Source organism: Electrophorus electricus, chromosome 6, assembly GCF_013358815.1.
Source record: "Electrophorus electricus isolate fEleEle1 chromosome 6, fEleEle1.pri, whole genome shotgun sequence".
In the NCBI taxonomy this organism is placed as follows: Eukaryota; Metazoa; Chordata; class Actinopteri; order Gymnotiformes; family Gymnotidae; genus Electrophorus; species Electrophorus electricus.
In genome coordinates this window covers 28,937,034-28,949,533 of record NC_049540.1, presented here as the reverse complement: position 1 = coordinate 28,949,533, position 12,500 = coordinate 28,937,034, and the positions used below count along the sequence as shown (strand labels likewise).

General features: G+C 43.9%; 1 protein-coding gene across 1 annotated transcript in view; it reads left to right on the top strand.

Annotated features, from left to right (window-relative positions):
• LOC113586309 (potassium/sodium hyperpolarization-activated cyclic nucleotide-gated channel 1) overlaps window positions 1-12,500 on the top strand; it is a 98,547-nt gene that overhangs the window by 39,636 nt on the left and 46,411 nt on the right. The window contains exon 3 of the mRNA XM_035526744.1: window positions 4,510-4,671. Within this exon, the coding sequence (XP_035382637.1) occupies window positions 4,510-4,671 (162 nt within the window). The remainder of the gene's footprint in view (window positions 1-4,509; window positions 4,672-12,500) is intronic.

Below are 12,500 nucleotides of genomic sequence, written 5' to 3'. Positions count from 1 at the left end.
GTGGTACTGTTATACTGAGGTGGTACTGCTATACTGAGGTGGTACTGTTATACTGAGGTGGTACTGCTATACTGAGGTGGTACTGCTATACTGAGGTGGTACTGTTATACTGAGGTGGTACTGTTATACTGAGGTAGTACTGCTATACTGAGGTGGTACTGTTATACTGAGGTGGTACTGCTGTACTGAGGTGGTACTGCTATACTGAGGTGGTACTGTTATACTGAGGTGGTACTGCTATACTGAGGTGGTACTGCTGTACTGAGGTGGTACTGTTGTACTGAGGTGGTACTGCTATACTGAGGTGGTACTGTTATACTGAGGTGGTACTGTTATACTGAGGTAGTACTGCTGTACTGAGGTGGTACTGCTATACTGAGGTGGTACTGTTATACTGAGGTGGTACTGTTATACTGAGGTGGTACTGCTGTACTGAGGTGGTACTGCTATACTGAGGTGGTACTGCTATACTGAGGTGGTACTGCTGTACTGAGGTGGTACTGTTATACTGAGGTGGTACTGCTATACTGAGGTGGTACTGCTGTACTGAGGTGGTACTGTTATACTGAGGTGGTACTGCTATACTGAGGTGGTACTGCTATACTGAGGTGGTACTGTTATACTGAGGTAGTACTGCTATACTGAGGTGGTACTGCTGTACTGAGGTGGTACTGCTATACTGAGGTGGTACTGCTGTACTGAGGTGGTACTGCTATACTGAGGTGGTACTGCTATACTGAGGTGGTACTGTTATACTGAGGTGGTACTGCTGTACTGAGGTGGTACTGCTATACTGAGGTGGTACTCCCATACTGAGGTGGTACTGCTGTACTGAGGTGGTACTGAGGAATAAAATAATAATAATAATAATAGTACAAACTGTTCTAACAGTCTGGATTAGTAATGTATTGTGACAGCCCTGCCCCCTTGCAGTTATTCCACAATGACATCATCAAAATAAAAGGTCACCATTACTCACAGTCTGTAGGAATTTGTTGAGCATGAAATTAATTTCTTAATCTCACTACACACATGCGGCTCCATACCATGAGTTGCCATTAAAATGCTGCTGAATGAATGTGGTTGTTATTTGAGCAGCATACGGGGAGGACAGGCGTGATCCTTTAAGAACAGAACAGACTTTCCTTCCAGCTGTATCGTGCAAAACCAGTTGTTTTAGTGTGCTGACAAAACGTTTCTGCATTTTTCTACTTTATTATTTTTCAACGATATTATATTGACTTTGACTGTACTGAGTACTGCACTAATAACACCAAATGGTCGAAAATAAAAGTAATTTTTTTTAATTGTATGTATGTATGTATTTTTTTGTTTGTTTGTTTGTTGTCTGTAAATGAGTTCTGAATACGTGCACAGATGCCCACCGAGGTGTAGAGGAGGAGTTCTTGGTGAACAGGTTCTGTCGAGCACACTGTGAGCTGGGTCCTCATTACATCACACAGTCATACAAACGTTCGCTGTCTAACCGGAACTAAATTCAGATCATTTTCATAACTGCTCTTCAGCCTCTGTGAGTCCCCAGAGTCTCACAGCCAGGGGGGTCTGGGTGACACTGGCACTTAGGGGTAGAGGAGGCCGCTGGTGTCTCAGTGGTGAAGGTACTTCACTTCTGATCAGAAGGTTGCTGGTTCAAGTCCTGCCACTGTTGGGCCCTGAGAAAGACCCTTAACCCTCAATTACTCACGTTGTACTCAGTCATAATTATAGATTGCATTGGATAAAAGCATCAGCTAAATATAACTGAGAAACCAAACAGCTGGTCTTGATCATGGCAACACCCATCTTGTTCTACTTTCTGATGTAGAGTAGAGACCATAACAGTGGTTGTGGTTATTTTACGATCTTTGTAGCTTTGACATTAAACCGACACTCAAAAAGCAAGTTTTTCAACCCAGCTTCTGTCTACAGAATCTTATGTCCAGACAATCATTTTTGACAAATCTCACTGAGAAAAATTAGGACTTGTGGCAAACATGCATTTGTTATGGTGTGGTCAATAGACACTAGGTTGGAATATTCCTTTAACAGTCTGAGAGAGATTGGATTATGTATCGGTCTGAAGCACAGTCCAGAATCCTGGAAACTGAACCTGCTTGAGGTTAATCTGTGTGAACCCCTAAAAGAAAACGGTTCATCTCTCTTTCACTCAATTTTTTTCTTTCTTTATATTATTCTTTGGTCCAATCCCAATTCATCTTTAAATTTACATTTACATTTTACATTTACGGCATTTAGCAGACACTCCTATCCAGAGCGACTTACAAAAGTGCTTTGTCATTTCCTCATAGAATACATCCTATTACAGTACAGAAGGTTAGAGTCCAATATACCAATGAACTAGAATACTGTAGAATACAGCGATCAGTGCTGATGCCTAGAAGTACAAAATACATATAAACTCTTAACCGACCACAGGCAGTGTAATAAACAATAAGTACTAGAGTTTGTTAGACAACATCAGTGTAATAAACAAAACCCTACAATAAGTATTAGTTTAGACAGTCAATATAGGAGCAGGGTCAGTGGTCATTTAAATGTTTCACGAATAGACGGGTCTTCCGTCTGCGTTTGATTTCTTTGTTCCATTAAAATGAATGTTGTATTTTTCCTATTTTATCAGATTCTGTCTGCCGGCCAGGATTTCCTTTTTCTGCAATCTGAAGCCCTGTTGTGTATCTCTATCTCCTAAAGCGTTTCACTGTAGTTGGCATATAAGCGATCAGTTCCTACATCTGTTTGTAATCTCATGTCAGCTAAAATGATATTTAAGTAATTGTTTTGCTGTTTTGAACAGAGTACTTTTTAATGAAACGAACTCAGTTCTGTTAAAGTGAACTGGAAAGATCCACCTGCAACTGACCTCAGTGCTTTTAATGTTCACCTTAAAAAGGACTCGGTTCTCTTTCTGGTCCTCTTTAGCACTGATCTCAGACCACTTGCTGTTCACACTACAGGTCCTTTAGACCTCAGACCCCATATGTGTAACATTGAATTGTGGGTAGTGTAGTCAAGATGGCCACTTTAACTGCTGGGGATTATGAGTGCTTTGCTACATTTTCATGAACTGGATGAGAAAAGAAGAAAAGCAAACATCACATGTCACAACTGACACAACACAGACAGTTCAAACAGTAAAGTGGAGACAAGCATACAGGAGACCCCGCAGTTCCATGTTCAGACCTTTTTCTTGAGTTTGTTTTTCAGTTTGTGATGATTGCCACTATGTTTGACAAGTCTAAATAAAAACGCTAGGTTTGACATCCTAAGTAAAAACAATAAACATACCGAAGCCATTCGCAAATGAAATGAGCCACCAGCAAGCCGTACTGAGACGACCTCGGGAGTTTGCTTCAATTTGGACTCTGTTTAGGGGGTCTGAGCTCCTTTGACATGTTCACTTATGCTAAAGAAATAATGAGACCTCTCAGAACAATGACACATCCCGAGTGTGAAAACGCCCCAGCTGATCTCCGCTGTGCTGTCTGGTGTCATGACCCAGACCTGATCCCAAACGTATAATGTCAACCAGATAAACACAAACACCATGATGCCCTCAGCCTTCTGTTTTGAAAAAGAGAGACCGTTCAGATATAAGCCAGACATTTTCCATTGGCCAATCAAATAACCACAGACAGCTGGAGAGGCACAGAGCCAGACAGACGTGGTCCTAAAGCCCATACATCATAGTCAGACTCAGGAAACAGGGCATGTACATGCAGCGCTAATGTGGATGTTAATCCTACTGACATCTCTACTGAGTTATATGCTAATGTGTTTAGCATGTTTTATTGAGTTTGGCTGTTAATGGAGGTCAATAACAGGACGTCACTGGTTCCTCTAATGAGCGCTGAGTGCAGGGAGTCTCCGATCTCCACACGCAGGCTAAATCGCCCACGTGAGAAACACAGGGAGGCGTGAGGGAGAGGGAGAGGGGTTGAGCATTGACTTCTTGTCTGCAGTGCCATAATCAGTTCATTTACAGCTCAGTGTCTCACACACACACACAATCCCTAAACAATCTTTCACTGGTAAAGCAATAACATACTGCCAAAAGTGAAACAGCTGTTTGAACATGTAGCACAATTCCAGAATGTCTGAATGAGCTACACATGTAAGAGTTTTCCTGTAGGAGCCATTGAGCCTGACACTCTGATCTCTCTTTCCTGTAGGAGCCACTGAACCTGACTTTCGGATCTCTCTTTCCTGTAGGAGCTGCTGAGACTGACGTTCTGATCTCTCTTTCCTGTAGGAGTTACTGAGCCTGACACTCTGATCTCTCTTTCCTGTAGGAGCCACAGAACCTGACACTCTGATCTCTCTTTCCTGTAGGAGCCACTGAGCCTGACACTCTGATCTCTCTTTCCTGTAGGAGCCACTGAACCTGACACTCTGATCTCTCTTTCCTGTAGGAGCCTCTGAGCCTGACACTCTGATCTCTCCTTCCTGTAGGAGTTACTGAGCCTGACACTCTGATCTCTCCTTCCTTAGCTCTTCCACATGACCTATGACCTGGCAAGTGCGGTGGTGAGGATCTTCAATCTGATTGGGATGATGCTGTTGCTGTGTCACTGGGACGGCTGTCTGCAGTTCCTGGTGCCACTCCTCCAGGACTTCCCCCCAGACTGCTGGGTGTCCCTAAACCAAATGGTGGTGAGTATTATATGCCCCCTTTTGTCTCCTATGTCATTCGGATTGGTTTCTGTGTGGCCCGGATGGATGGTCTAAGGACCTGCAAATCAAACATCATCTTCAAGAACAATAAAAACAAGAACAACTCAATCCCAGTAGGTGAGGGGGTTTCCTGTTCCCAGCTGTGCAGTTGTTACCACACCAACTTTACTGATCACTTCAGTCAGGTGTGCCAGAAACAGGAACACACAGCACCCCCTGCATGTCCGAGGTAGAGAGCACGAAGGCATGAGAGCGAGAGGCCCCCGGGAGGCCCCTGGGAGGCCCATGGGCGGAACCTGGGAGGCCCCTTGGCGGAACCTGGGAGGCCCATGGGCGGAACCTGGGAGGCCCCTGGGCGGAACCTGGGAGGCCCCTGGGTGTACATCTTGTATTATAGCCCACACCACCACAGCAGGGCAGATCCAAATGAAACATGCTGCTTACACACAGGAGTCAACATCATTAGTGTGGGTCAAATAGTAGGGGCAAATAGATTATAATTAAGTGCGTGTGGTAACTGGATTATAATTAAGTGGTGTGGTAACTGGATTATAATTAAGTGGGTGTTGTAAATGGATTATAATTAAATGGGTGTGGTAATTGGATTATAATTAAGTGGGTGTGGTAACAAGTTTACAATTAATTGAGTGTGGTTACTAGATTATAATTAAGTGTGTGTGGTAACTAGATTATAATTAAATGGGTGTGGTAACTAGGTTATAATTAAGTGGGTGTGGTAACTGGATTATAATTAAGTGGGTGTGGTAACTGGATTCTGTGCTACAGTAATGTGTTTCATTACTCTGTGCAACCACACATGTCAGGTGGTGACAGACAATCTACCAGAGACTATACAGAATGCTGTATTTACCAGAAGCTCTGTGTTGCATGTTACATACATGCTCTGGTGCACGTGTCTGGTGTCAGGTGCACTGGGTCTGAATATTGCACTGGGTGAACTGGGTCTGAGTATTGTGTTGGGTGCACTGGGTCAGAGTATTGTATTGGGTGAACTGAGTCAGAGTATTGTACTGGGTGAACTGGGTCAGAGTATTGTACTGGGTGCACTGGGTCTGAGCACTGTACTGGGTGCACTGGGTCAGAGTATTGTACTGGGTGAACTGGGTCAAAGTATTGTGTCAGGTGCACTGGGTCAGAGTATTGTACTGGCTGCACTGGATCAGAGTATTGTACTGGGTGAACTGAGTCAGAGTATTGTACTGGGTGCACTGGGTCTGAGCACTGTACTGGGTGCACTGGGTCAGAGTATTGTACTGGGTGAACTGGGTCGGAGTATTGTGTCAGGTGCACTGGGTTAGAGTATTGTACTGGCTGCACTGGATCAGAGTATTGTACTGGGTGAACTGAGTCAGAGTATTGTACTGGGTGCACTGGGTCTGAGCACTGTACTGGGTGCACTGGGTCAGAGTATTGTACTGGGTGAACTGAGTCGGAGTATTGTACTGGGTGCACTGGGTCAGAGATTTATACTGGGTGAAATGGGTCAGAGCATTGTACTGGGTGCACTGGGTCTGAGCACTGTACTGGGTGCACTGGGTCAGAGTATTGTACTGGGTGAACTGGGTCAGAGTATTGTACTGGCTGCACTGGATCAGAGTATTGTACTGGCTGCACTGGGTCAGAGTATTGTACTGGCTGCACTGGGTCAGAGTATTGTACTGGGTGAACTGAGTCGGAGTATTGTACTGGGTGCACTGGGTCAGAGTATTATACTGGGTGAAATGGGTCAGAGCATTGTACTGGGTGCACTGGGTCTGAGCACTGTACTGGGTGCACTGGGTCAGAGTATTGTACTGGGTGAACTGGGTCAGAGTATTGTACTGGCTGCACTGGATCAGAGTATTGTACTGGCTGCACTGGGTCAGAGTATTGTACTGGGTGAACTGGGTTGGAGTATTGTGTTGGGTGCACTGGGTCTGAGTATTGTACTGGGGGCACTGAGTCAGAGTATTGTACTGGGTGCACTGCGATTAAGGATAAGATACTCCATATAGACGCTCAGGCAGAGCTGGGACACTCAACGCTTGATTGTGAAGCTTCAAAAACTGCTCCAAAGCATGGGTTGAAATGCCCATGTCACATGACCATGGCTAAGTGAAGCTTCTGTTGCTAAGTGAAGCTTTCTGTTGCTAAGTGAAGCAATCTGTTTCGACAGGTGGCATACACTATCTGCCACTCCTACGTTTGGCTGACCGTCTCTGACACGAACCTGATCACACATCTGTCTCAACCCCAAACTCCATGAATGCTTCAACGTTTAGGAAACGTGTCCCAAACGTTGAGGAGCGATTGTTCAGAGATCGACAGTGTGATTTAGAGACAGGATCGGTATGAAGGTAGAGGACGGACTCCTTCATAGGCCTGTGCGACACAGTCAGGGTCAGTCAGGACAAATACAATCACAGTAGCAGATATTAAAGGCTCTGTGTCACACGCTACACGCACGCTCTTGTGCATATGTGTCTTGAATGTGTATAGATGAATGATCCTCTAGTTTTTTGTCAGTATATCTGTACCTTTATGGCGAAACCCACCTGTGCATGCCAGCCACGAGTGCTCCACGGGAACGAGATTTCAGGGCGGGGAGGTCATTCAGAAAGAAAGAAGCCGTCTCAGCCCAAAAACAATAGAACAACTAATATTTGAAAATAAAATCCTCACGTAGCAAATCGGAGACGCTATTAATGACTTTTCCCTTTGCGATCTCCATTGTGTGCAGAAATAATTACTACATTGGTTCTCACTGCACTCTGCTGTAGGTAAAACCTGTTCCACACTTCACAGGTAACCAAGCGCAGGAAATCCCACCACATCCTTATAATTCTTTACCCCAGTAAACATGCCAACCTTCTGTCACTAGATCTTCATAAATGTCTTCATGTCTTACATATGAAACTGAAACACCAACAACTGACAGCCTTACAGATGCTAATAAACAGATCACAACAGTAAATAAAAACAGATTTATGAAAGTATAGTAGTTTAGACTTTGTCAACTCTTGTCTTAGGTGTTGTTTCACAGAATAGCATTATTAAGATGTGACAGTAATCATAGTGGCCAATAGGTGTCACCGTGGAGACTTTGTTGATTTGTTTGTTTTGAAAACTTGAAAACATTTTCAACACAAGTGAATGTTTCAGTGCTTCCCAGACCCTAGTAGGTCTGAGTATTGTGTTAGATGCTTTGCGCGTGAGTATTAAGTTTCTTACCTACCCACCCCACCCCACACACACCCACACACACACACACACCTCCTGGCCCTTATTTATATGGGGTAAGGCTGGATCTCATCAGAATTTCAGTGTAAAGTGTAATGTAAATTTAATTTGGATAGTGCAGTGTTAATCTCATTAGGGCAGTGTAGTGTTAATCTCGTTAGGGTAGTGCAGTGGCAATCTCATTAGGGTAGTGTAGTGCTAATCTCATTGGGTGGTGCAGTGTTAATCTCATTAGGGTAGTGTAATGTTAATCTCATTAGGGTAGTGCAGTGGCAATCTCATTAGGGTAGTGTAATGTTAATCTCATTGGGTGGTGCAGTGTCAATCTCATTAGGGTAGTGTAATGTTAATCTCATTGGGTGGTGCAGTGTCAATCTCATTAGAGTAGTGTAGTGTTAATCTCATTGGGTGGTGCAGTGTTAATATCATTAGGGTAGTGTAATGTTAATCTCATTAGGGTAGTGCAGTGGCAATCTCATTAGGGTAGTGTAATGTTAATCTCATTGGGTGGTGCAGTGTCAATCTCATTAGGGTAGTGTAATGTTAATCTCATTGGGTGGTGCAGTGTCAATCTCATTAGAGTAGTGTAGTGTTAATCTCATTGGGTGGTGCAGTGTTAATCTCATTAGGGTAGTGCAGTGTTAATCTCATTAGGGTGGTGCAGTGTCAATCTCATTAGGGTAGTGTAGTGTTAAACTCATTGGGTAGTGCAGTGACAATCTCATTAGGGTAGTGTAGTGCTAATCTCATTAGGGTAGTGCAGTGTTAATCTCATTAGGGTAGTGCAGTGTCAATCTCATTAGGGTAGTGTAATGTTAATCTCACTGGGTGGTGCAGTGTCAATCTCATTAGAGTAGTGTGGTGTTAATCTCATTGGGTGGTGCAGTGTTAATCTCATTAGGGTAGTGCAGTGTTAATCTCATTAGGGTGGTGCAGTGTCAATCTGATTAGGGTAGTGTAGTGTTAAACTCATTGGGTAGTGCAGTGGCAATCTCATTAGGGTAGTGCAGTGTTAATCTCATTAGGGTAGTGCAGTGTCAATCTCATTAGGGTAGTGTAATGTTAATCTCATTGGGTGGTGCAGTGTCAATCTCATTAGAGTAGTGTAGTGTTAATCTCATTGGGTGGTGCAGTGTTAATCTCATTAGGGTAGTGTAGTGTTAAACTCATTGGGTGGTGCAGTGTTAATCTCATTAGGGTAGTGTAGTGTTAATCTCGTTAGGGTAGTGCAGTGTCAATCTCATTAGGGTAGTGCAGTGTTAATCTCATTAGGGTAGTGCAGTGTTAATCTCACCAGGGTAGTGTAGTGTTAATCTCATTAGGGTAGTGCAGTGTTAATCTCATTAGGGTAGTGTAGTGTTAATCTCATTGGGGTGGTGCAGTGTTAATCTCATTAGGGTAGTGTAGTGTTAATTAACAGGTCTTTAGTGTCAAGTATAGTTTTAATCTCTGCCAGACAGAAACATTCCTCCTTCACCAAAGATAATTCATTTATCGTACGACATTTCCTCATCAAAATGGTGCATCATACATGGCACTAAAAATAAATAAATGCATACATAATAAACAAACAAACAAATAAGTAAATACATCAGTAAATAAACATGTGATCCACTTTAGTTAAAGGTCTCTCTTATTGATTTAGACCTGAACTTGGTTCACATGGTATTGTGTAAAAAAAAACAAAAAACTGCCCTTTACGAATCTAAAGGGAATACTGTTGTTTCATAATGAAAGTCATTATATACCTGTGATACTAGGGCCTTAAATTTGTAAAACAGGAGTGTAAAACAGGGCCCTTAGAGTCTAAACCAAAAAAGACTGTTTTTTTTTCATGGCAAAGTGTGGGCCAAGGCTAAAAATATTCTAAAAGAATCAGGTACAGATTTAAAAATGACCAGAACAATGTAGCGCAGCCCAGTTAATTCAAACCAGTCAAATGACGATCTTGTAGGTGGGAAAAGGCCCATTAAAGTGTCAGAGCCATGAGTGGTGAACGTCTCCACTTGACCTTTATCAAGCAGGAGCAGCAGTGCTAACGGCACTTCCTGCTTTCCCATCACGCATCATGTCGCCGTGACAGCACACAATTAAAAAGCCCAGATGAATTCACAGTCACTTCCACAGAACGGCCTCATCTACACAGTCACTTAGCCCTCCACTTTATACATCTTAATCCTGTCTTAAGGTCATAATATTGCACAGAGAGATGTTGCAGACTTGTAGTTGTTGAATGTAACAGATGACTGGCTCTTGAAAAAGCAGTGAATAATGGGAAAAGTCCAACCACCCTAAGAAGGGCATTGGAATATTTGGACATAGCACGTTAACACCGTCTGTACTTTCAAAGCCCAGAAATTCTGCATCGCTTATTAAATGATGAGTTATGGGTTTGAAAATAATGTCCCACTCATCCGCAGAGTTGGTCCTAGGTGCACAGCACCTCCTGGAGGTCTGCTAGAGCTTCAAGGTCAAACTGTGGTTTTCCAAGCCCGTGGGACCTTCACGCTGCGTTCATGGATCTCTGTGGGGTCTTGAACTCTCAAGCTTGGGAACACAGATCCGAAGGAGAGGCTCCAATATTAAAGCAGTAAAACATAAGATGTGCTGTTACATTTTGCTAGTTTATTAGGTTTTACATTTATGTGTCAATAATGTTTAGACATGCATGTCCATGTGCAGGGAAACTCTCAGGAGCTCAGCAAATATTTGTGTATTAGTTCAACTTTGCTGACATGGCTCAAGCCACTGGTAAAGCGGTACTGGGACTTCACTTTAGGCACTGATCCAGGATCAGCCTTCCTAACGGTCTGAAACACTGACCCAGGGTCAGCCTTCCTCTCAGTCTGAGACACTGACCCAGGGTCAGCCTTCGTCTCAGTCTGAGACACTGACCCAGGGTCAGCCTTCGTCTCGGTCTGAGACATTGACCCAGGGTCAGCTTTCCTGAGACACCAACCCAGGGCAGCCTTCCTGTTGGTCTGAGACACTGATCCAGGGTCAGCCTTCCTCTCACACTGTGTCTTATACAGAAGCTGCAAAAGGAATGCATTCCACTGGAAAGGTTTTAGCCTTTCAGATGCTTTTGTGGTGGTCGCGCTTCGCGTCATGAGCTTCTGTAGGAGAATTTCAGATGTGTCAAAATCTGTATTGAGTGAACAGCTCAAATGTTCAGTTTTCCAAGACAGAAATTTGCATGTTTATGTTTGTAACCGCACCACTCCATTGAGCTGTAACGCATCTTGAGCAGTGTGACGTGCCTTTATACAAAAAGTGACTTCAGGAATCTAAGATGCCGTGCTGTATTACCAAATGACTTTAATATTATAGAAGATGTTTGCGTAACTGTGAAAGCTGGATCATGGACCAGTGAAATGAGGAACAGCAAATCTCATGACACGGTATGCTCCTAATCAAACATGTCATCTCCACAATACATGAAAAGAACAAAGGGAGAGAGGAAGAGAGGCAGAGAGAGAGATAAACAGAGAGGAAGAAAGCTTTGATCTTTGGGAGACTGTTGTTCTGATCACTCGTGGCACTGTGGCGCTCATATAAAGCTGTCTGAGCATCCCACCTGCACCACTGTCACCTCTCACTGGTCTGGGATCAGTTTTACCTGCCCACATCCCACCCTCAGTCCCACACAGAGGCATGAAGAACGCTGGTTTAAGGTCAGCCTTTGTTACTCCTCATCTGAGGCCTTTCAGGAAGGCCGTTAGTCCTCCAGCTAACCTTGTTATGCCGGGAGCTGTGAATGGGAGCACTGCTGTCTTCCCTCCTGGATGTGGTCTTACGCTCGTCCGTGTTTACAGCTATCGCAATGCATGGACTCGCCGCAGGACAAGCACGTGGCTTCAGTCGCGTTTTGATGAAAGAACTTTGCATTGCAAACCCAGAGAAAATGTCCCTGTTTTTAAACTTTTGTAGTGTTGGGTAACGGTAGAGCCGAGAGAAGCAGACAACTTTCAGCAGGTGACATGTTTGAGTAAAACTGTAGAACTGCTTTCACTACATTTCCTGGAATGATTCACATCACGTTTCAGAGTGCAGTTTTAATATTGCTTGGTCTCTTTTCTATATAAATATATATATATATATATATATATATATATATATATATATATATATGTCTCCCTCCCTCTCTCTCTCTCCTTCTCCTCCCTCTCTCTCTTTCTCTCTCTCCCTCTTTCTCTCTCTCCCTCTCTCTCTCTCCCTCTCTCCCGGTCTCTTTCTCTCTCTCTCTCCCTCTTTCTCTCCCTCCCTCTCTCTCTCTCTCTCCTTCTCCTCCCTCTCTCTCTCTTTCTCTCTCTCCCTCTTTCTCCCTCTCTCCCGGTCTCTTTCTTTCTCTCTCCCTCTCCCTCTCTCTCTCTCTCTCTCCCTCTCTCTCCCGCTCTCTCTTTCTCCCTCTCTCTCTCTCCCTCTCTCTCTCCTTCTCTCTCTCCCTCTCTTTCTCGCTCTCCCTCTTTCTCTCTCTCCCTCTCTCTCTCCCTCTCTCCCTCTTCCTCTCTGTTGTTGTTATTGTTTAATGCCCCAAGGAGGGACAGCGGAGAGATGAGATACTGGAA